Source organism: Synchiropus splendidus, chromosome 13, assembly GCF_027744825.2.
Source record: "Synchiropus splendidus isolate RoL2022-P1 chromosome 13, RoL_Sspl_1.0, whole genome shotgun sequence".
Taxonomy (NCBI): domain Eukaryota; kingdom Metazoa; phylum Chordata; class Actinopteri; order Syngnathiformes; family Callionymidae; genus Synchiropus; species Synchiropus splendidus.
The window spans coordinates 244,558-269,094 of record NC_071346.1 but is presented as its reverse complement, the minus strand read 5'-3'; the positions used below and the strand labels follow the sequence as shown (position 1 = coordinate 269,094).

General features: G+C 54.7%; 1 protein-coding gene across 11 annotated transcripts in view; it reads left to right on the top strand.

The window, feature by feature from the left end:
* LOC128769921 (adhesion G protein-coupled receptor L2-like) overlaps window positions 1-16,784 on the top strand; it is a 73,016-nt gene extending 56,232 nt beyond the window's left edge. For 6 of the 11 annotated variants that reach the window (XM_053883998.1, XM_053884000.1, XM_053883997.1 and 3 more), the window contains 12 exons: window positions 934-1,056; window positions 1,867-2,072; window positions 2,379-2,552; window positions 3,688-3,897; window positions 4,230-4,450; window positions 4,942-5,008; window positions 7,156-7,247; window positions 8,019-8,187; window positions 8,427-8,552; window positions 9,526-9,622; window positions 10,729-10,854; window positions 14,067-16,783. In XM_053883998.1, coding sequence (XP_053739973.1) covers window positions 934-1,056; window positions 1,867-2,072; window positions 2,379-2,552; window positions 3,688-3,897; window positions 4,230-4,450; window positions 4,942-5,008; window positions 7,156-7,247; window positions 8,019-8,187; window positions 8,427-8,552; window positions 9,526-9,622; window positions 10,729-10,854; window positions 14,067-14,905 — 2,450 coding nt within the window. In that variant the 3' untranslated portion in view covers window positions 14,906-16,783. Of the gene's footprint in view, window positions 1-933; window positions 1,057-1,866; window positions 2,073-2,378; window positions 2,553-3,687; window positions 3,898-4,229; window positions 4,451-4,941; window positions 5,009-7,155; window positions 7,248-8,018; window positions 8,188-8,426; window positions 8,553-9,525; window positions 9,623-10,728; window positions 10,855-14,066 lie in introns of all 11 variants that reach the window. The other 5 variants (XM_053884002.1, XM_053884001.1, XM_053884003.1 and 2 more) reach the window with 4 other exon arrangements.
* The last annotated feature ends 7,753 nt before the right edge of the window (window positions 16,785-24,537 follow it).

Genomic DNA, 24,537 nt, shown 5'->3' with positions numbered 1-24,537 from the left:
GCTTCTTTGTATTTCTTTATTTTGAGCTCTTGCTGCGCTGCTTGCTGCTGGAATCGCTTGGATCCAGAGAGTGAGTTGGAAGGTTTTCTAGTCCTGTCAGATAACTCGAGAGATAGTTCTTAATGGCACGTGACTTTCCCTTCCGTCGGCGGCCGAGCTATTTTAAGCCTCCACACTCCACGGCTGAATATTCATGGCGGCTCCAGCTGATGGCGTCCATTTGTATCCCTCCAGGGTTCCAACGACTCCCCGCTGGGGCGAGGAAGACGATCAAATCTTTGTAGTTGTTGGGGAAAAGCTGCTTGCAACTGTGTGTAGAACACTGCTGCAGCCTCACAGACCTCAGGCCCTCGCTAGTGTGAGCGGAGGGCGGCCCGAGTCCAAGTCCACCTGTGAAACACAGTGAGGATTCGCGGCCCGTCGCAGACCTGACGGAGCGCGCGGAAAACTGCAGGGCCCCGTGTGAAGTCGGGGAGCGGCCCAGACCCGCCGCCTCCTCAGCAGTTGCACACCTCAAAGGCAACAACCGCCGGCAGCTGGCGACGCAGCAGTGAGGCTGTGGGAAGGTTTGGTGGATTTTCAGAGATTTGCTTGTCAAGAGCAGAATCATCTGGAGCCATCGGGGAAGCGCTAGAAAGAAGCGGCAGATATTTGTGATGCGGTGAATGCTTGACATCCAAGCTGCAGTGGGGTGCGAGCGCTGCCTTGTCTCGTCGTCTTGTTCTCCTCTGCAGCTCCGCGACAGGTTTAGGAAGTAAATGGCTCTCCATGGGGTCTTGCCAATAAGATGAGATTCTGTTGCAGGTACAATAAACGTGGAGTCTGAACAGGCCCCCCTGCCGGGCGCTGACGTAGCCGTCCCATTCCATTCTCTGCGCTGCTTGATTTCAACGCCCTCTGAGCGTCATGTCTGCTCTCCGCCTCTTCTCCTAGTGCTGGACGTGTACGTGCTGAGCACTGACGGGCAGGTGCAGGACTTCAGGTTCCCCCAGACCAGCAAAGGTGGAGCGACTCTTCAGCTCTCCTCCAACACCGTCAAGGTCAACAGCAAGAGCGGTGAGCAAAGGCCCGTCCCACGCCACTGACACTTGACCGTCTCCAGCAATGACTCCAAACAGTAGCATTCGGTGTTTCCAAGTCAAGCCCTTCCAAAGTCAGTTTGGTGACCGACTGGGTAGTTCTTTGTGATTTTCTTGATTTGATAAAACTGCAAATTTCACTCATCTATTTTTTTACTGGTCACTTCACCTTATCACGGCAGTTTCCCAATGTCTTGCTGTGAGCAGAGGTCAGTGGGTACTTTTCTTGAGGTGCTCTCATTGCCGATTGTAAGTCACAGTATTATTGTTCAGCCGCTGCAGTGGTGGTGTTGGTGAGTGGTTGGTGAGTTTCATAGACATGAGCTTTTCTGTTCACCAACCACACACATGGACTGAGCTCACGACTGGGCTGAAAACACATTCATGCCATTCTGTCCCTGTCATTCACTTGTGAAACGGGCCGCGCTGAGATCAGGCAGAGACACTTCTTCTGCTCTTTGTTTTGCAGCATATTGTGCTGTAAATAAACCACACATTGTGAGGCATTTGTGCCGTTGAAATCGGTCGACCCATTTGAAAACAAACGGAATGCTTTAATTGTCATCCTCAAACCAGAGGAGACAGACAGAAAACAGATGGTGAACCCAGTCTCTGTGGAGCGGCTCACTCCCAGTGTTGGATTCGATTCTTTGGGAGTGAGAATGAAACGGTTTGAGGCCGCCCAGGGCGGAAATATGGAGACTCCATGTTGACGGGGCGCGGCAAACTGACGGTAGTCAGATGTGAACGTGCGTGAGGTGATGCTCATGATGCTGCTCTGCTGCAGGTGTGGCCAAGCTGGTGTTTGTTCTCTACAAACACCTGGGTCAGTTCCTCAGCACGGAGAACGCCACGCTGCGGGGAGTCGGCGAGATGAACAGACGCAACCTGTCCCTCACCATCAACTCCCACGTCCTGTCGGCCTCCATCACCAAGGAGTCCAGCCGAGTGTACGTGGCCGAGCCCGTCGTCTTCACCCTGGAGCACCTGGACGTGAGTCACCCCTGCGACCCTGCTAGCCCGGGCCACACCCGAGCCGCTGTTGTTATCAGCTGAGAGGAGAAATCGTGGCTTTTACGTCACGCTGTCCTGTCGAGTCATTCACTCAGAGAAGGAAGTCTGTGTGTCTCACTAGACGCCAGTTCACTGCGGTCGTGCAGAGCCACTGGTGCCAGCTTCTGTCCCCACTTGTTTGGGACTTATTTGGGAGGTTTGACTGGAAGCTTGAGCACAAGATGACTTTGCTGTTTGAAACTGTGGTGTCACCGTGACTTGTAACATTCCGATTGATTTTGGCAGAAGGAGCACTACTTCAACCCCAACTGCTCCTTCTGGAATTACTCGGAGCGAAGCATGATGGGATACTGGTCCACTCAGGACTGCAAGCTGCTGGACACCAACAAGAGCCACACCACTTGTTCCTGCAGCCACCTGACCAACTTCGCCATCCTCATGGCTCATCGTGGGAACGTGGTGAGTTGTCCGGCGCCGCTCGGCATCTCTGGAGCAGGTGAAGGTGGCGTGGAAGGGGCAGGGTTGGAGGAGCTGGACCGGAGGAGTTGAAGCCAGCTGTGTCATTACATTTGAGCCGTGTCCTTCTGTCCCGGGGAGCCAGGGGAAACAGCCCAACCTGGCGGCGACTGAGGTTTCCGCTCCTCTTGAGCCCATTTCCAGTTGAATGACATGATGAGGGAGTGGTGTTGGCGGAGTAATGAGTGCGCAGGATCAGTCTGAGGCAACTTTACTAACACGTCATCTGTCGTGACCTCAGCCTGAGTGGCCTGAGCCGCTTCTGCCCTCCATCGCAGGAGGAGCTGCTTCGCTCTTTGGCAACACGTGTGGAGTCTGTGCTTCCACGCGCTTTTTCATGGGACATTCAAATGTGGGTCAGACATCAGGAAGCTGTTGGGGCCGCCCCAGAGGAGCTTCTGACGTGTTCCAGTGACCCCAGCCGCCCTGCACCATAGCATTTGCTTTCTTTTCTCATGGGACGTCCGGCAGCGTCTCGCTCCTTCGTCCTCATCCCCTCCTACCTTCCTGCCTTTGTCGTGAGTCGCACTGCACGTGACGCACCTTTACCCAGTCTGATCTGGTGCGTGGGCCGCGGATCACATGAGGGTCCCAGGCGTTTGGAGACATTCATAAGTGATACCAGAGAAAACAGAGAAGCTCCGCTCAAGTGTGTTGAAACACCCCAACACAGACGTCTGCAAGCCTCCAACGGCAGTGAATCATGCACGCTGTTACTTTAAAGGTCCTCCTCATGAGAGCTATGAGGCCAAGGCTTTATGTCAGATTTGCATTCTGATTAAAGACTGTCGGGGCAACCAGCGTTTAAAACCCTGCGACAGCCAAGGTCGGCAACACCTTCAGGAAAGCAAAGCGAGGGAGCGAGGGAGGGAGTGAAGAAGGAAGAAAGAGGAAGGAATGGAAGTGCTGCTCTGAAGTCCAAGGAAGGAGAGCAGCGTGTGAAACAGCGGCTCGTGTCAATGACGCCAAAGAAAAGGGGGCGGGGTTTCAGAGCCCCCGACTGTTTCAGGTGTCCTGCGTATGCAGCAACAGACACTGGCCTCTTGGTGCTTTCAATGGGCCGTGTGTTCCCCCGCAGGCCGAGGGCAGCGTCCACGAGCTGCTGCTCACCGTCATCACCAGGATGGGCATCGCCGTGTCGCTGGTGTGCCTGGCCATCAGCCTCTACACCTTCTGCTTCTTCCGTGGGCTGCAGAGCGACCGCAACACCATCCACAAGAACCTCTGCCTCAACCTCTTCATCGGCGAGCTGGTCTTCCTGGTGGGCATCAACATGACGGAGCCCAAGGTAACCTGGGAAATGCAGAGCCTGGGCACTCCCTCCATGAACCTGTGGAGGCTCTTTTGCTCCTTCAGCTTTTCCTCAGAGTGAAGCCAAATTATACTTCAGTGCCTTAAACTCTGTGGCATCATCATCACGGACCGTGTTGACTCGCACAGGAGCTGTGGTGTTGTAGCTGCAGACATCAGCTGCTGACCAGCACGGAGCTCATTGCTCCTCCTGAGCGTTGTTGATTTAGTGATCCAGGCTCATGCATAGACGGTATCATTCTGTTGGTGTCTTAACTGCCATGATGTGGACCTGTCCGCTGCCTAACCTGCTTCCTGTCTGGCCGTCAGCTGGTCTGCTCCGTCGTGGCCGGGGTTCTCCACTTCTGCTTCCTGGCGGCGTTTGCCTGGATGTGCCTGGAGGGCGTGCAGCTCTACCTCATGCTGGTGGAGGTCTTCGAGAGCGAGTTCTCACGCAGGAAGTACTACTACGTCGCCGGCTACCTCTTCCCGGCTGTGGTGGTGGGCATCTCGGCGGCCGTGGACCACCGCAGCTACGGCACGCAGCGAGCGTAAGTTCAGCGCCTGCTAATCTCCCTCCGGCCTGCTGGGAGCTCATTCTTCGCACGTGGATAATTGTCAGGGAAAAGTGTTGCCCTTCTGCATCCGAGCAGCGAGCCTTGTGATCTGTGCCGCCACCGCCCGCTAATGTATGGGGCTTAAGGGGAACTACTCTCCCGGAGTGTTTTACAGCCGCAGCCTTCGGAACACTTCTGCTCCCCGATGATAAACGCCGGCACAATTCGTCCTTCGGTTGTACGAGGCGCTGTTTACCACACTGGCTTTTCAGCCGTGCCACATTTGGAGACATTTTCAGACGATGAAGTCATATATCCCAGAAACCACAGCTTCTCTTGCTGCGCGTCGTGCGGAGGCTGACACTCCCGTAACTGCGCGAGGCGCGACCCGCCTGCTGCGATGTCTGCCCTGATGGACGAGACGCAGCCTTGTTTTGGCAAGTGTGTGATTAATGAAGCGCTCTCTCCCCTCTTGTCCACGGCAGATGCTGGCTGAGGGTGGACAACCATTTCATCTGGAGCTTTATTGGGCCTGTCACCTTCGTCATACTGGTGAGTCCTGCGCTCGTGGCGAGGGACGTCTCATGGCTGCTGGCACGGGGCCAGCAGGAGTGCAGACGTAGGAAGTTGGATTCTCACACAGCACGTGTTTCAAGTGATGGATTCCAAAGTGCTTCGAGAGAGTTTCCATAACTGCCAAGAAGAGACCGTCCTGCTGATAGAGCCGAATAGTGAGAGGTGTGGAAAGAGAGTAAGCAGTGGAAGTGGCAGGCAAAAGAAGGAGAGGAAGACAACTGTTGGGGGAGGAGGGGCGTGAGCAGGGAGGAGGATGAAGATGCTTCAGGTGGTGGAGTCTGACTGGCAGTGGCCACCTCTGATGGGACACACTGGAGAGGAGGGAGAGCGTCAAGTTGGGAAAAGAGGGCGTAAATGGTGCCATGTGCTGTGGACGCTCAGGACGAGACTGTTACTGGCGCAGTGTCACCTCGCCGGCGTGCACGGTGCTGAGCGCAGGACACGCCTCCGTGGCTCCACCCCAGGTCTCTGCGCACAACCCATCTGGGAGTGTTTGAGGTGGAGGCCGAAACATAACTCTGTAAAGCGGTGAAAAGATCTTATAGATTTTCCCCGGATCCTCGCTGGCAGCCTCTTAGCTCGTCTCTCTCAGATCAATTAGCGTGAAAGGAAAATGGGCCCATTACGTCTGACACGAGGACATCAGTGTCCACTCAGCCATGAAATCTCCACGAAGCAGACTGGTCGATGGGCAACAAGTGGAGAGCGCTCTGGCCAGCACTCCCCTCAGATGGTCTCAGGCATGAAGGTGGTGGGCGGCTCCCAGAGGATCCGATCCCAGCGCACGCCCCTCTCCCTCTTAGCCTTGAATATTTCATGCCCCGGCTGGCACAGAAATATACTCGCACACATCCACGCAGGCCATGACTCCGTCAACGCGTGCTGACGCTCCTCATTTCGGCCGCAGAGCGAGCGACGAGGAGTGCGGGCGGGAGTCGTCTGCCTCTCATCAGATCGGCCTCATCGCTTGTGGCCGACTCAGACGCGGCTGCAGTCGGCCCCAGTGGCTGGCAGACAGAACTCAGCTCAGCTGTGCTCTAAAAGCCTCCCAGTGTCGTCTCCACCGCTCCTCCCTCTCCTCCATTTCCCCCTCCATCTGCTTTCCACGCACACGTTGTCTTTCCATCTCAAACGCCCTTCTCTTGCCTTGAAGGCATCGCCCCGATCCATTGCCTGTTTTGGAGGCGAAGGATTCCAAATGAAGTGTCTGAGCACGAACATGGTGTACAACACTGTAGAGTCCGTTTCAGTCAATACATTACTCTATAATTTGAAGAACTCCGAGTGTTGTGTTACATAATCAAAGTCACATGCCTGTTATTTCTTTAGTTCAGTCAGTTTATTGTCATCAATATCTGTATGTGTAGACAGAGATGCTACACTTGCTTCATTTTTGATGCACTTGTCCAATGTCTTGAGCTTTAAATGTCAGTGGCTGCTCAGTACCGTGTACTGAAAGGTTCACTTGGCACCTGAATGTGCTGTGGCCAGTCCAACAGGAGCTCATGTTATTTGACCTTTGACCGGCCCAGCAGGATATACACTCCCTTATCAGACATGCTCGCAGCACGACGGGATAAAAAACCCACGTCCTGTATGAATGTCAGATTGGGGCAAATCTCCTCCCTCTTCCTGGGGTGATGGGCCCCTCTGGCTTGGGAAGCTCTGGATGTATGGCTTGAGTCAGTGCAGTGTTTTCCCTGGCCTCAGGAGGGCTGTGTGATGAACATGGCTCTCCTTTCTATTGTTTCCTCTCTGTGCGACTGCTCGGGTCAAGGTCCTGGCGCAGATGACCTTGGCCCCATCAGCTCACAGGTTTGAACCATGGTGAGGGAGTGTGAACAGCCAGGAAGCCAAAGCTCTGTCACACGGCGAGCAGCTCCACAGCCAGCTGTGTGTGTGAAGCGTTCCGGAGCAGGTCCTCGTCCTGCGTGTTTCTCAATACTCACGCCTGAATGTGCTGTACTCTCCATTCCGAGCCTGGACCTTGGGCTCCACGGCGCTGCTGAGGGCCGAGTCACAGCGTATGGATTCAACAGTAATGGAGGTGGATGTGAAGCAGAAGCATCTGATGCCTCCATGAGTGCAGCGCAGTGTAAGTCCTGATGTGTCTGTTTTGACAGGTCAACGTCTTCGTCCTGGTGCTGACCATGTACAAGATGGTGAAACACTCCACCTCCATGAAACCCGACTCCTCCAGGCTGGGGGGGATCAGGTGAGATGTCCCTCACCGGTCGGCTGATCTCTTCAAGTGCCTTCTCCTGTCCGCCGTGGTTCCTGCCGGTGACGTGTTGCACTCAAGTTTCCTCCCGGGGATATAGAATCTCTCCAGTATTGGGGCTACTTTTCCCCTCCATATCTGCACCCCTGACCTTTCAGAGTTGCTGGCTCAGCTGCCATCCCCAGCTTTGCTGGTGCATCATGTCAAGCATGTGAAAGGAGCCCACCGTTGTGTGACACATTGCTACTGTCTTCTGTCGAGTAGGAAAAGTACAACCTCAGACAAAAGCTGCATTACGGGGAGTTGTACCACCAACTCATGGTCGCGCCAGCAGCCGGCATGCACCTCAGGAGGCCGGCCAAGACACGCAGCGTTGGGCTGAGAGCAGCGAGTCACGTGGCGTGCGATGACTGTGCCGCGAGCACCAGAAGACATGCATCTTCGTCCACCAGGCCTCAGTCTGCGCGCCGCGTCTCCTTTGTCTTCCGTATGGATCCGTCAATGACACGTCTCCCCGCTGCCCCCGGCTCCATGAGCCTCTCTGGGGGGGGCTCGCTTCTCTGTTGCGTGTCAATACCGACCCGCCGTCCTCATTGAAACTGACTGCTAACTTCTCCTGTTTCCCTCTGTCTTTCCTGGAAGCCACTTTGGAGAAACCTGCCACGTCTGCACTCTCTTTATCCGATTACATGCCGTGACTTAAATAGCAAAGGCGCTGGCTCCCGTCTACTCTTGGGCTCTCATTCATGCTGCGCTGTCTTGCAGGTCGTGGGTGCTGGGAGCCTTCGCCCTACTCTGTCTTCTGGGCCTGACGTGGTCCTTCGGGTTGTTCTTCCTCAACGAGTCCTCCATCGTGATGGCCTATCTCTTCACCATCTTCAACACGCTCCAGGGAATGTTCATCTTCATCTTCCACTGCCTCCTCCAGAAAAAGGTTTGCTGTCAAACCCCCTCAAACCAGCACGGCTCGTGTGACGGCTTGTTCTCTGCCTTGGGTGAGATTGAGAGTGACCTTCATGGCAAACACACCAGCAGCTGCTGTGAGCGTGGAATCTCAGATCAAATCCAGCCTTCTACCCAACATTTTGCGTTTTTGTCTGCGCACTGTTGCTGGCTGTTTGGCTGTGGTGTGTGTCGCCTGCTCTTCACTGGCCTCCCGTCGTCTCGCCGCAGGTCCGCAAGGAGTACAGCAAGTGTTTCCGCCAGTCGCAGTGCTGCGGCGCGCTGCCGCCCGAAGCCCACAGTTCAGCCAAGACTGCCACGTCCCGCTCCACGGCCCGCTACTCCTCCGCTACACAGGTGGGTGAACCTGAGCGCAGGCACGGGTCTGGCTGGGTGACCTCCGTCACTACCGTTGGAATCATGGCACGTGCAGAAGTATGGCACAGGCCCTGGGAGCCCAGCACACACACGCACCGAGCCTCGTATCTCAACACACAGAGGGAGACAGGTGAGGACCTGCGTAGGCGTTAGAGCCTGACACACAGGACCGACTCACACGGATCAGATCCCATGACCCAGAAGGTACTGAGCTCAAGGCTTGAATCGCTGAGACACACACTGAGCCCATGCACTGGAACCAACATGCAGATGGCAGCGTGCGCTCCAAGACCAAGCCATGAGAAGACAGAGCCCACACTGCCTCTCTCACCCTTGTGAGGAGCTCCCATGGCCATCGCCCTTTCCCCAGCCTCCCCCCCGAACACACCTGAAGCAGCACTCTCAGTTAGTCACTCCGTGATTTTGAAGCTTATTCAGTGAAGCCTGGGTAAAATGTCCGCACTCTGTTGGTTAAAAACTCACGCGCAAGAACACACACTTCAATTAAGACTGCAGACAATCCAGACATCAATGAAGCAGCTTGTTTTTGGACGGCACACAGGAAATGGAGGCAAGCATCTTGGTGTGCATCACTAACCGCACCACTCTGCAGCCCATTTAATTGCAAATCTAACAAAGTGTGTGATAAAGAGGGGCAAAGTCGAGAGGAGGCGGTGTTTCCATTCAGCTTCCAGCGGCCTTGTTACCACCTTGGTAGGACCCTGTGGAGCCACACCTTCCTGACTCCGAGTTCCCTGTTCATGTCAGAGAAACGGCATCAGATGAGCAGCGGTGTCCCACTCAGTCCTTCCTGCTCTTGTATCCCAGGACGGTCAATATCCCTTTGTTTGATCAAGTGCTGTCATGTGTCCAAGTGTCATTTTCAATGCAGGGCACCAAGGCCCGCGACACCTGATCGATGACTCCTCCTCCTCCTCCTCTCTCCCTCCAGAGTCGCATCAGGAGGATGTGGAACGACACTGTGAGGAAGCAGTCGGAGTCCTCCTTCATCTCTGGAGATATCAACAGCACTTCCACTCTCAACCAGGGTGAGCAGGACCTTTCTTCCCGCCCCACTCCAGACCTCTTTGTGTTTGGTCCTCTGCTGCAGCGCCTCCTGTCGACGTGTCTTTTGCTGTTAAGCAATCGGAGATAGCATGAAAAGATGTGTGAGTCTCCTGCGCTGGCCCAGATCAAGTGGAGTAGCAAGAGGAGGCGGGTGGTGACGTTTGGGCCGAGCGGCGCCGTCTTTATTTCGATCGCCCTGATCCGAGGGATGGAGAAGGAGCAGAGAAGAAGAGCAGTCCTGATCATTCCTGCCCCTCTTTAGGTGTGCAGCTTGAGTGTAGGTTGATGGACCCAGTAAGAGCACAGAAGACTCACAGAACATGTGAGTGAATGGTGACTCTTTTTGGACCGTGCCGTGGTCTGTTCTTTATGACTCTTTAGATGGAGGTTGGCAGTGGGACGGCTGTCCCTCGGCGTGTGGGAGGCGAGGCTCAGGGAGACAGTCGGAAGCGCTGATCACTGAGTGGCTCTTCTCAACAGTCTCGTGGGGGAGTGGCGAGGCGCCCCAGGAACGGAACGGTCTCGTGTTTAGCAGAAGCTGTGGCAGGCACTGGACCGCGGCATTGGCAGTGTGGAACAGACTTGTGTAACAGCAGCTTCCAGAGCCGTGTCCAGAGCCTGCGTGGACGTTCACGTGTGTTGGAAGTGGCCGGGGGGGGTGAGGCGGATCCCGGGAGCGATGGATGATGAGTTCAGATCCGCGCGTGCAAACTCATCTCCACCCCAGGGTGATCGTTGTGAGGGAGGTGGCCAGGTCAGAGCGGGTTTCTGGGTGGGATCCTGGAATCCTCCAGCGCCATCCTTTCAGCCGTCAGTGTGAGAGCAGACAGGAGATTCTGGAGGGTTTACACAATAGCCGCCGCGTGTTTAGTCTGCTCGTCTGACGTTTGTTTACATGAAGCTGGAAACTGGGACCATTGTGTTTGACAGTGTCGGTGACCAACGTCGGCGTGGCAACAGCGCCCTGGTACATCTTAAGTGGCGACAGCTTCGGGACGGCGTCTGCGTTTGTTGACGCTCGAGGTGGAGCGCTGACTTTTCTCTTGTACCTGCTGACGTCTCTCTTTCTCTCTGGCTGTTCTTTCAGGCATGACTGGCAACTACCTCCTCACTAACCCACTGCTCCGTACCCACGACACTAACCCCTATAACAACCTGCTGGCAGAAACGGTGGTGTGCAACACCCCCTCCCCACCGGCCTTTCACTCTCCAGGTGCACCTCGACCCTCCGCTGTGATCCTCTGCTTTTACCTTTAACACAAGGGCTCCACATGCTGGGAAACACTTTCCGCCACCCAATAGTCCCCCATAGTGATATTAGAAAAATTCTGCTCTGCAAGAGGCAAGTGGGACTTCACTCAGGCCACGGACTTACAAACGGTGTCGTCATCATGTTGGGTGAGATGAGACTGTTGAACCACTGATTTTCAGATCGATGGGTTCAAACTGTCCTGTCACACAACACAGTCAGTTAGTGACTGGACTCAGGGCTCCAGATCAGGGACACCCTACACATCACATCACAGCAAGACGGTGAAGTGATGTGAGTCTGATTGTCATTGAAAGGTGTTTGCGTGCCAGTCAAGCGGTGCAGCCCGCGCCACTCGGCGCCAGCTGTGCCCGTCGCGCCGCTGCCGGCTTCCACCTCCATGCTAAGCTACCTTCACAGGCTGCATAATTCATCATGAAATATTCAATCTATTTCAATAGGATTCTATGCAAATGACGGCCCTGTTTCCCAGCATGTCAACAAAGATCTTTTATTGAGCATGGACACAAGACAATGAGAATGATTTCTGTCCCGTGGACGTGTGGGAAGCTCCTCCTCAAGTGGTCACTCACCTGGGGCTGGTGTCCTGCTGGATTTACACGCTCCCACTGTTTGCACATGTGTCAAATATTCATGTAAAAAAGGTTCACATTTTATATAGGTCGCTTTAAACCTACATCAAGTCGGCGCTTAAAGTGACCTACTTGCTCGCTGGCAGAGCGAAAGAACCCAATCAAAGGCAGGGAAAAAAAGAAAAAAATACAAGCACATGACGCAATGCGGGGAGAGTCGTAGCCCTCAGATATTCTCATGCATTTGATGATAAAAGGGAATCTGGAAAAGCGGCGGTATATGGCCAGAGTGTGTGAGGGAAGAGAACGTCGTGAGAGCTGTGAGAGAGCAATAATGAAGCAGGACTGGGACCAGAACAATGTCAGCGGCAGAATCAAAGACAGTGTGTCTTGCTTCTCTTGAGGCGCCGCTCCTGCTTTATTGCCCCCACGTCTTCACCTGCCTTGGCGCTGCTCAGCACCAGACCCAAACGAGACGCTCGCCTCGCCTCGCCGTACGGCTGAGCTGCAGAGGAAGTGTCAGGAAGGTTCAACCTATGGAGAGCAGTGTGAGGCGATGAAGGAACCGTCTGACACATGAATGTCAGAAGCCGGTGTGAAGACCAGCGACAGGGAGAGATGAGGCCAGGCACTGTCACATTCAACAGAAGCTTTTTGAGGACGGTGTCGGCCGTGGTTACTTCACTCCGCTCCCTCGACATGATGTCGTCCATTGTGAGCATCTGCTGACGTTCCTCTCCAGCGGGGGATCACATGGAGCAGAGAGAGGATCCCAGCTTTCAGCACCTTCCAATCCAAACCGGACACATTTGTCCTCCAACCTTCTGACGACACGCGAGTGCTCCAGCACCAGACTTTCTCACAGGTTGGAGGAGCAGTTCTCGGCTGAGGAGGGTCAAGCCAGTTGCCATGACTCTCCCGACATTGGAAGAGGTGTTGCTCTCAGCTGGGACCACAGCGTAGACTACAAGTTACGTGCTGCGTTGAGTCACTGACGGGGGGCCGTGTCCGTTCTTCGACAGCTCGAGTCTCAGCATTGGCGTGTGGCGTGACGTGATGCGTGTGAGTTGTCATTGAGCTGGTGCCAGCACCGGTGCTAACACTGACACAGTGACTCTCCCGAGGAAGTGGGACGGTGTGTTCCAGGCACCGCCGTCCTCACGCACGTCTCATCTGGATAGAGGCAACAACTTCTCTTTGCTTCTGGAAAACAGAAGCAACGACATTGTGTACTGCCTGTTTACGTCCAGGGCAGCCATCTTGGATTGCCAACCCGGGGCGGCGGCACTTCAGCGTGTCTCAAAACGCCGCAAGAAAAGAAGTTTACTCCGTGAAACTCACCGAACGCACCAGAGTTTGTTCTTCCGTCAGAGATGTACAAGCGACAGCAAACTTGCACTTAGATGTCGCGTCAGCAGAGTCCACCCGACACATTGGTTAACGCTCGGTAGAGAGACGTCTAGAATCCACGAGAAGCAACTCATCGCTAATGTGAGGAGACCGCAGCGTTCTGTTAAACAGTGAAAAAACAGGTTTGGATCATCGGGCCAAGTTTGACTGCTTTTGACTTACGTGTTGAGCCACACCTCATTCTGTGCGTCAGAGTGAGGACCGGGTCCCTAGATAGATGGCCCGGGTGCCAAGTTTGAGTCGGCGGTCCCAGCTGACCGAGGCCCACTGGACTCTGTACTGGACTCTGTGGCTCCTGAATGATTTCGCTCGCACACGTTCTGTGCTTGCTGCTGGACCCGTTCACCTGCTGACTCCCGGATTCACTTGTCCTTGACCCGTCCAAACTGTCCACCCACCAACTCGAGCCAATCCTCCATTCTACTTTCAAATTCAGGGACCGGACGCGGATCAACTGAATCCTGGCTGGATGTTACCAGCCTCCACTTTGATCTTATTTCACTGAAGTGTCTCGGCTGCAATTGAAAACAGCATCTGTTTTCCTTCTTTTGCACATCAGCCGTTCTTAGGCCTGAGCAGACACACTTGCTGTGAGTGGTGGCAAAGTGAGTCATTGCACGGAGCCTGTGTGTGTGTGTGCTGTGAGTGTGGCGTGGCCATGTGTGTTGGGCCCTTCTGTCCTCCGCTCGCCACTCCACACTTCCTCATCTGCTCTTGTTCTCCTCCTGCGCTCATCCGCTTCTTCTGCTCATGGCTTGCTGCCACCCTCCTTCATCGCCCATCCATTCTTCCTCATTACGCCAATATTGTTCAGGATCATCTCGTAGATGGATTGTGATGATATTCCGCCGTAATGAGTGGCCGTGTCTCGCACCGCTAATTGGGTTCGCCTTTGAATGTTCCAAGCTCCATTTGGATCCAAATTCAGCCGCAGATCAAAGAGTCCTGAGCAGTATCACGCACACGTGGATGTGAGTGGGTTTGTGCCAGCGGTCCACACACACACACACACACACACACACACACACACACACACGGGAGCTCCACTTCCAGATCGGCAGAAGGGGAGGGGGAGGACTGGTGCGGCGTGGCGTGTGTGGACCGGCTGCATGGCTGAGTGACACCTCTGACTCTCTTCTCCTCACTCACCTGCTCCGCCGCCCTTTCTTGCAGGACAGCACTCCCTCAGCAACAGCAGGGACATCAGCGCCATGGACACCCTCCCCCTCAACGGCAATTTCAACAACAGCTACTCCCTGCGCGACGATGACTACGAGGCCGTCGGGGTGCGAGCCCCCGCCGACCTCGGGGTCCTCAACCTGGACGACGCCGCCTTTGAGAAGATGATCATATCGGAGATTGTACACAACAACCTCCGGCCCCGCGGGGCCCCGAAAGGTTGCGATGCTCAGAGGGAGAGAGCTCCGCCTCCACAGACCAGGGTGGCGGTGGACCACGGTGGGGGTGGGAGCGGCAGCGAGGATGACGCCATTGTGGCTGACCACGCCGACGCGCCGTCCCCTCAAAGAGGAGGCGGAGCCACCTTGGAGCTGCTTCTGCACCCCCACCACAAGGAGGCCCTGGAGGCCCCGCTGCTGCCCCAGCGGACTCACTCTCTGCTCTACAGGCGCCAGGAAGGGGGTCACGGCACCGAGGCGCTGGCCACAGTGGAGGATGCTGACTGCAAGTCGCCCACTAATAACAGAGACTCCCTTTACACCAGCATGCCCAACCTGAGAGACTCACCTTCTGCTTCGCCGTACCCCCCCGAGCAGCAGCAGCAGCAGCAGCAGGAGGAGGAGGAGCTCGCCGCCTCTCCTCGGAGCGAGCGCGAGGACACCTATCATAAGAGCATGCCGGAGTTGGGCGACACGCCTCAGCCTCTGTCTCGCCATCACATCAACCGAGGAACCAGCGCCGGGTGCATCATCCCGCCCGGCGAGGCCGAGGACTGTGAGCAGGGAGGGGAGGCCCCCGCCGACGGACAGATGCAGCTCATTACCAGCCTCTGAGCCCCGCCCCGCCGCGCCGGCGCGTCTGCCTCCGCACTCCACATGCTCCTTCTGTTCAAGCAGGAAGTGCAGTGTTGTCGGCTGGGTAAAGGAGTGAACGTTTTGCACGCATCAATAACACAGCAACAACACGTGTCGTCCGTCGGGCGCTCGGACTCAGGAGCTCTGACTCTGTGTGAAGCAGCGGCGGAAGATTAAGGGATGCAGAATCTCTCTGAGCAAGAGAACTTTGAAACGGACGCCGGGGTCTTTAAAGTCGTGCAGTAGGAGCTGAGACTGAAGCGGCGCCACGGTCGGGACTGTCAAGTTGCGAGAACCACTAACTCAGACTCAGGCCTTATATTTTCTCTATTGCACATTCAAGTGAGTGACAGCTCCAGAAACTCTATTTTGCTGTGCCACCAGTGTATCGAACAGCAGCAGCAGCAGCAGTAGTGCGCGACCTTTCAGTGTTAAGAAAATCCCAAAGTTGGAAATGTGCGTCGTCTTCTCTCACACTCGCCGTAGAAAGACAGATGGAGAGACGTTGGCTCACACTTGTGAAGTGCTTTCATGTTGATGAATGATTGTTTCTCGTAAATACTCATCACCAGGCCACGCACAGATTTGGGAGGAAATCCTGTGTAATTTATTTGACTTGAAAGAGAAATTGTCAAAAGAGTTGTGTTCCATGTGTCAATGCAATATCGCTCATCAGACACACAGTCATTTATTCAATGATGTGTTTTAGTAAGAAAAAGAGACTGTGGTTAGAAAGTGTGAAAAACGTCGTGGAAGCACTGATCATCCTTTGATTTCTTTTGTAAGAGCCCATCATCCGCTGGTATTTCATTCTACTCCGTTTGATATCAAATAAATGTGAATTGTTTTTCCTTGTTGGCACAGTGCGTCGTGTCATTACAGCAGCTGGGGTGGCGTCCGCAGCTTAGAGCTGAGTCAGGAAGCCGACGCTGGAGAGAGCTGCACAAAGCTCAAGGACGTTTCTCGCCTCTCTCACTGCTGTTTTACCAATGAATGGCAGCAAAAGCATGTGACCGGAGGGCTGTGGTTGGATACATTTGCATACAGTGTTAGTTATTGATTTCAAAAATGACTGAATGGGGGAAACATATTCATGGACTGTGTGGAAGATGTTGTTTGCATGTTCACAGGAAAGGTCATCAAAGTGCTGTGAAACCCGTTCAGAGTGGTGAGGAGAGGCACCTGCCGCGCTGGTGTCTGCGCTAACATTCCTCGCCACACGCTGCCAGGCTTAGCCATTCACTGTCTGCTGGCGTTGTCCTGGCTCCCGCCGACCGCACGCACGCACGCACACACACACAGACGCGCAGGCACTCGGCTGCGGTCGCAGCAGCCGTCCGTCAGCGCAGCTTTATTAGTTGGAGCTGTGGGGCAGTTGCTGTCAGGAGAGTGGTGGGCAGGTTAAGACAAAGCTCCGAGTCCACTGTGGCTCTGCCTCAGTGTTTGAAGAAAGGCCACTCTGCCCAGACCCTCCGGGAACCTTGGCTTCAGGTGCGACGGACATCATCGTTTGCCACGGACGGACCCGCACGTCCCCTTGGGTGGTGATCAGGTTACCGTGGGGCCCGGTCACAGAGCCTGTGTGCCGAACTGTGTGCTGACCAGGTCCATGTGTGAGTAGCCTGGAAACATCCCTCCCTCCTCAGCTGTGCCATGTATGGTGGCGCCGGCCGGCCTGTGCTGATCCCCGCCACCTTGCTTCAGGGAGTCAGGACCACGCCACCAAGGCCGCGGATCATGTCAGCAGGAGCTCCACGCTCCCAGCTGCTGCCCAGACCTGAGCCCGTCACCAGGTTTTCAGAGGCTCCTGCTAGACCCGAGCTCTCATGTCCCCACACACCGATGACTGTGACTTGTTCAGGAGGACGACACAAACTTGGCCTTGGTCCTGGTCTGAGGAGTCTCAAGCAGACCAGCCAATCACTGGCCAGCTGTTGGTGAAACGACACCTGTGCTCTGACTTGAACTTGACATCACTTTCAAATAACAAACTTCTGGATTTGCATCTAAAAGGCGTGAGGACTCACCTGAGTCAAACGCACTCGGAAATTACTCAAGAGGCCCAACTGACAGAAAGTGCACGGTGGCGGGATTAAACACACGTCCACGAGGAATCGCCATCACACGGAGAAACGAACAAAAAGGTGACTTTTACAAAACACTCACAGTCACACAGGAGCTCCATGGCGAGAGGCGATAGACAGAAAGTCAGATGCACCAGCGAGCGGCGTTCTGAGGGAGTTTACCGCGAGGACGCGAAGCAGCCATCTGGCGAGACGACCCGGCACCAAGGTGTAGATATCCATGGAGATGGCAGATCAACGCCAGCCGAGGCGCTCGGGAAGCTGGAGGAAAAAACAGGGAACGGAAAACAAGCCAAGTAGCAGAGTGAAAGTGGCCTGGCCGTTGTAATTCTGAAGATATCTTCAGATCAATGAGTAGCTTCTGAACATCATCATGTAGCGTTGCATTGAATCCACCGGTGTCATGTCCTTCACCTGGGGGAACGAGAGTGGAATGAGGGTTGGTCTGGGCTGCCAGCAGGACAAAGGTGGGCTCTGCATTCCTGTCAAGCGTGTCAGCTCGACACTGAAAGATCAAGGTGACCTTCAAGGCTCCGCCTCCATCTGACCAGTGAGTGGGAGTCACAGCAGCAGAGCTCTTTTCGTTGGGTCTCCCTGCTGAAATGAGCTCCATGTCCTACCCGAGATTCACATGTGTCTCCTGTTAGTGGAAAACTCAGGGGAGGAATTTCCCCGTCTTTATGACATTAAAACCAAAAAAAGGCGTGTGATGATGTAATTTGGAACATGCATGAGGGAGGGAACCTGTGCAAGTCACGTACGACACGACTTCAAACATACAGCAGAAGAAGCAGCTGGAAATAAACCCAGTTCATTTTTAACTGGACGTTTCACTTCAAAGTGCCTTTTGAAATGTCATTTTATGGAGACTGCCTCGTCAAAGAGCAGCAGAATCTGCCGTGTGGCTCCAGTTTATTGCTTCAGACGCGCGCGCGCGCACGCACGCGTCTCTTGCTGACGGGAGCCTTCCTGATGCCAACAGCTCACAGATTTATACGTATGGATTAGATACTTAAACCTTCATCGCAGCGGGAAAGACAGACCCATGACCAGTGGGTCGGCGCTCTCTTCAGCCCAGTCAGGAGTTCTGATGTTCAGACGCTTGGACTGATAAAGGGAACGAAGCGCTGGTGACGTCAAGGTCGGCCACTGCGGCAGGTGGATCCCGAAGGTCACCTAGAGAGCAAGCATCCAGTCGATCAGGTGGAGCTTGGGCTGGAGTGAACTGCCTCCTCAACTTAGGGATGGTTGTCCATGTTCAGGTCCCCAGTGATCCAGCCGAAGCTCCAGGATCCAAATGTGGAGGCAGAAGACTGGAAACACAGAGGAGAACTGCAGATTGAAGTCTCAGTTCTCAACCCTCCCTGGTAAGTCCTCTCCATCGCTTCTGTCGAGAGGCCAAGAGCGACCCTCGATGTTTCTCCTCCTACTCTGTTCAAGACCCGTGCCAACTAGATTAGATGGCCTTCATCTGGTCTTCTCGCTGCAGGGACAAAGGTCCCGCGCTCCACCAGGAATTAGCATAGCGAATGGAATAGCTAAAATAGAATGCTTTTTTTTCCCCCTGGGCCGAGTGTGTGTCGTACTTCCAGCAGAGCAATGAACTGCATGGCGTCTTTGATCCCTGTTGATCCCCCAGTCAGTTGCTTACCGCCGTGATCGTCACTCCCCCTTGATGCAAGTGAGACACTTGTAACCTTCTTAAAAAGTGGAGCGGCGCGTTGTGACTCAGCCAGCTGAGTGAACTGGAGGAGGAGGACGCTCTTTGTCTTGTGCCTCAGTTGCAGGCCGTATGTCACGGAAACATGTGGTCCGAGGTGAGTGTTTGACCTCCTTCCACGCGCAGCTTCAGGCTCCTGAGCGAGTGACGTGTAGAGGATTCTGTGGGCCTTTCTGACGTAGGTTGGAGCTGAGGCTCCATGAACAAAAACCTGAGGGGGAGAGGGAATAGATGCCTGGTGTCAGGGGCCACTCAGTTGGCCACCACCTGCAGCTCAGCAGACTCAGGAGAGCATGTCCTTTCCCCCATTACTCCTGAGCAGAAGTTGTTTCCACTGCTCCTTTGGAGGCACTCACTCGGTCCCCACTGAAGTCTTCTGTCAATTGCTCATCTTCCAATGGATATTCCGATGAATTGAGGAGGATTGGGAGCCACAACAAAAGAAAACCATCCCCGAGAAGCTCTAATCAAATCTGCAACTCATCCAAGAAACCAGTCCTCTGGTCCCGGCAACCGGGACCCTGACACGTGCAGCCGATCCGACCGGAGCTTCCTGTCACCCGTGCAGCTGTCGTGGACAGGACTGGGGCTTTGACCCTCCACACCAGGGGGGGTTGAGATGGGGCTCCCTTATCAAGCGGAGTGCAGTGAAGGAGAGCCAGTGGGGCCAGATGTGTCCGAGGAGCTGAGACCGGAGTCCAGCCACACTGACGTGACGACAGTGTCTGGCTCCTCAGTAAACGTGTGCTCTTGACATCTGACTCTTAATGGCCTCGTTCTCCACACTACATCAACACACTTGCAAAACACAAAACTAAAACCTCCCGTTTGTTTTGTCAAGTCTCATCTGAACCTCCTGGAAAGCAAATCCGGACTTTCTCAGTCCACAGCCAACTGCGCCAGTCAACTGTGGCGCTGGAGGAGCTCCGTCACGTTCACGGTCTGACATCAAAGCCGCGGCGGAAGCTTCTCAGCGGCTCCAGCTGGCAGTGCACCACGGTACCGTCGCGGCCATGGTCGGTGCTGTGTGGACGTCAGATGGAGCAGCCGTGTTGAATGAACCCAGATCATGGCTTTGTGTGAGAGAGTGAACGACCCTCTTCAGTTCCTCCACACGTTCTCACTCTGGAGAAAAGGATGAGAAAGACGAAGAAGCGTGCCATAGATGTGCGCCTCCTGAGAGATCAGACCCAGAGCTGGAGGCAGCCCCTCTGCCGAATTTGACATTGAAAGGTCCACAGAGAGCGCAGACTCTCACTTGTTCCTCCTTGGAGTCGCACTGGATTCTTTCTTCCTCAGTGAATATGCTCAACGCTGAGGTGCGCTGCACAAGCCCTGTGGTTTTCTGGGAAACTAAGCCGAATCAGTCCTCCTGCACTGCTGAGGAAGATCCGTTTCACCTGAGCCGGTCGGATTCACTTGTGTCTCTGGGGGAGCATCCATTCCAAAAGGCCGAATCATGCGGACCGAGACGGCTCTTGTCTGGTGTGAAATGTCCTTCAGAGATATTGTTTACACTGCTGACTTGCATGGACGGACGGTCACTGACCTGAGCACTGCCCTCACGTTGGTCATCATTTGTAATCTCAGATGACTTAGGTGTGACCCCACATGTTAAACCTCCAGGTTGTGACGTGAGAGGGCTTCTCTTGAGAGAGTCTACAGCTGGAAGAGTGATAAGGCACAGTGTTTTACAAGCTGCTGGTCAGCCTTGTCCGTGTGACTGAAAGAGTTCATGGTGGAAGTCTCTCCTCACCACCGTTGAATTATGGTGTGGAGGACCTTGGCGTGGACGTGTGGTGGGTGCGTTTGATTTAGTGCAGAGACCTTGAAGTCCGCCAGAAGTAATAGGGAGGACGGGGCCACTGTCACTTCGCGTCCTGGATGTACAGCAAATCACGACTCACGAGTCGAATTTGGGGAAGATTCATTTTGTCGTAAAGACGAAATACTGCCGAGCAGCATCCCGTCGTTTGGGAATTTCAATATGTTCCTTCCAGAAACATGTTCTGCCACTGGTCCTCGAGCATGGGAGGCTGAAAAGAAAGCACACGAAGCGCTTCTCCAGAGCCCAGGTCTATTCATCATCAGGACATGAGGTACACGCGAGTGTAAGAGCGCAGGCCATCAAAGCCGACTTGAGGGTAAACGGCTCGACACGGGGTGCCGGCGCTCACGTTACGCTCCTGGCCCCGGGGCCTCATCACATGTTATTAGTTCCGACGTTAACTGCTGCCTCCACCATTGTCTCCTCCCACAGAAACAAGTGCTGCTTGGGAGGCTCCTTTTTCTCAACAGAGCAGTTTGTTCCAGGCGCGCGTGAAAGCACGACTTCCAATGACGTGTCAAACCTGAACCTGAAGGACGTGTGACGACTCCCACACTGAAGAACGGGCCACGGCTGCTGAGGAAGTCACTTGACCTCTGGTCGCCGCGTGGCTCGACAGCGCCTCCCCATGCTGCTGCACGTCATGATGCTTCTCCTTCAGTGCAGGAATGCACCGGTCCGCAGCGTCTGCAACATGCCGTAAATGCGCTGAGAGGATGGCCGACACCTGCTGTCTTGCATTCGCAGCCCTGTACAGAAGACTTCAGTGGAGGACGTCTTCAGGTCAGAAGCCAGTCGTTTGCAGCCAAAGCAAACATGACTTAAGGTGATGTTGACGAACGTATGACTTGATGTGTTTGGCGCAGGTCTGCTTCGCTCCGACACTTCACCTCCCAGCAGCGAGCGCAGGCCGACTGAACATGAGAACAGGTTTGTGATTTCAGTGTCACCTCTCACAGTCATAGCTGGACTTCTGACACCACTGCACACCCACATCAGCCACGCACACACGTGCCCCCCTCACCGTCATGTCCATCTTTCCAAACACTGTCCAGACAGGAGGAGAAGCTCCACCGTCAGTGCTCCACTCTCAACCTGTCCATCACTGTCACTCTGGATCAGTGGAGCATCCACTCCCGCCGGTCCCTGCCGGACCCGTCTTGACAACCTGCTGCTGCAGCTGACTCCAGCCTGTGAGGCCCATGCCAGCACTCTGCACCTGGGCCGCGGGCGGGCGTCTGCCCCGGAAGAGACACCATGGCTGAGGGACTGGTGCGGGCCTCCTAACAGCCCAGCACACCCATCATACGGCCGGCGTGACGTGAGACGGCTTCACTCCTGCTCTTCACAGGCAGAGCTTCTGCAGTGGGTCCGGCCCGTCTGGCACACCAGCAGACACCTTTTCCATTTTCCCACTGCACTGCATGCGCCAATTCCATGGTAATGGCTCGGGAGGGAAACAAACCACAGCGGGCAGTAAAACCAGCCTCTCAAACTCCCACAGAGACGGGACAGTCGCTGGAGGAGTGAGCGCGGGGATTGGAATTTAATTACAGCCTCAAAGCCCTCAGAGTCCGATATGAGAGAAAGGGATGAGACATTAAATCCACAGGGGGCCGTTGTTTGGACCACAAGAAAACCATTCCAAACCCACTGGGAGGACGAGGAGGGGGGACAACTTTCTGTATCAAACCACGTCCTGTGGCTGACTGGCAGAGGACAAACAAACCGACGGCCGTAAGGTGGCCATGGCGTGGCCTTCGTCCGTCCATCGCCAAACGGCCTGCAGCCGCGAGGCTTGGCTTCTCCTCACGCAACATCCCGCGCTGCCTCTGAGGTGGCGATCTGAAGTCGTTTCAGATCAAACAAGTGAGCAACTGTTGAAGCAGCACACTCAGCACTGTGGACAGGAGTCCAGGATGTTTCTCTCATGGCTCCTGTCCTGCTTCATCACTGTCCTTAAACAGGCTCAACCTTTTTCCCCAGAATAAAATTAGGACTTCAAGCAGTTCAATCCTGCAGCAGGTTTGGTGAATTTCCTTTGGCTTGGATTGTCCTCGCGGCTCCATGGATTTTCTGCCCCTGCCGAGGAGGAGGACGGCCGTGAAGGGAAGGACCTTGAGATCGAGCACAAACTCATGAGTCGAGGGTCATCACATGACAACAGCACGTGACCAGAGCAAAAGCTTTAATATCTTTGCATCTGCTCGCTTGGCGCATCCATCCATGCAGTCACTCATTTGTGGCCACAGCCCAGCCCTCGGCCCAACACAGCTGTCCGCAAGTGTCACATGGAGAGCGTTGCTCTGCCTTCTTCTTCTTCTTCTTCTTCTTCTTCTTCTGTCACGTTTGCAGGACCGGACGAAGGTGTGTCGCAGGAAAATAAAGCCCGAGCTCGCGGGCTTGTTTTTTGGAGGGGGTGGGGCGCCCACTGCTGCAGATATCCAGATGTGGGTCAGCCGCTGGCCGGCAGGAAAGACTGGGAAAACGTTACACTCCGTGCAAATAACATCAGCAGATGCCCCCCAGAATCCGCCGCACAGAGAAACTGGAGCGGTTTCAGCCGAGGCAGCCATGAGAATACAAACCGCACGTCCCGTCCCGTTAGCATTCCTCAAATCACGCCAGCTCACTTCAAAGAAACATATCAGGGAGCAATTTGACGGAGCCCGTCAAGGGGTGGACGGCGGGGCGGCTGACATGTCAGCTGCGATTGTTTCTGGCATCAATGTGCAGCTAATAAAGCCTCTCGCATGGGCTGAGCAAATTGTTGCAAAGCGTTGCAGCGACTATATTCTGGCTCCGTCTGCTGCCATGAATGGAACGCTGTGACTGACTGGCTGACTTCCAGGTGCAGAGAGAAGGTCTCGATCCGCTGCCTTGAAAGAGGAGGATGTGTCTGCAGTGTCGAGCCACGCGGGCTCTGAAGTGAGATTCTCCAGGAAAACAATCTGAAGAAAACCCGACGTGGTCCTTCTTCTTTGCTCTTGTCGTGTATTTCAGCGCGTCTCTCCCCACCGCCGCAGCGACGTGGTGACTGGCTGTCCTCGCTGGCTGTGGAGCTTGTTGAAAAGAAACTTGGCTGTGTGTTTAAGGTGGTGAGAAATAGCTTCAATGTCTATGTCACACTTGACATGGGGTCCTGACTTGTGGGCTGCCACCTTCTAACTTGACATTTTCACTGTGTGAAATCATATCACAGACACAGCTGGACTTTAGTTGACACGCTCGTGTTGGGAAGAGGAGAAAAAACTCACACAACACACACAAGTCAAGGGATCTTCCTTAAAACTTAGAGTTGTGCTTTTGACCCATGAATTCACAAAGAATTTCAATCGATTGTGAAATATGTCGCCGAATCACAGGCCCAACACGGAGCCACGTACCAACCTTTGCTGTGTGATCACGGCTGAGCCATCAAATGGTGTTGGAACAGAGGCGTGACAGACAGCCCTCCTGGACCGGGCAGCCAGGCTGCATGTCACACACATGACCTGTGACATGCCAACACCACTGGCTGCGTGGACCTCTCTGCAGGTTGCCACTGACCAGCCAGCCACGACTGAGGTATGTGGAAAGGAACTGGCCACTGCCGAGCCGCTGTCACTTCAGCTATGCGTCCGCTCCAAGTACCGGTGGCTGGCACCGGCTCCCTGTGCCTTCACGCCGTGTAGAATTACAACGGCAGGCAGGGGGGACGCAGGGAACTGGGCAGCCAGCCAGATGGGCTTCACTCACAGACTCACAAAGAACAACATGTTTTGCCAGAAATTGCCAGCACAAACATTGGATGAATAGAGCCCCTTCCCGCGTCCTTACCCACTCACTTGTTCCTGATCATTCTGGCCAAAATAAACAGCAGAAAGTCCACACTCATACCACTGACTTTGACTCAGTGAATTCAGAAAGGACTGACGCTGAAGACATATTTCAGGCTCCTGTGCTGAGGGAGCAGGAGAGAGGTCAGCGGGGCCTGTGC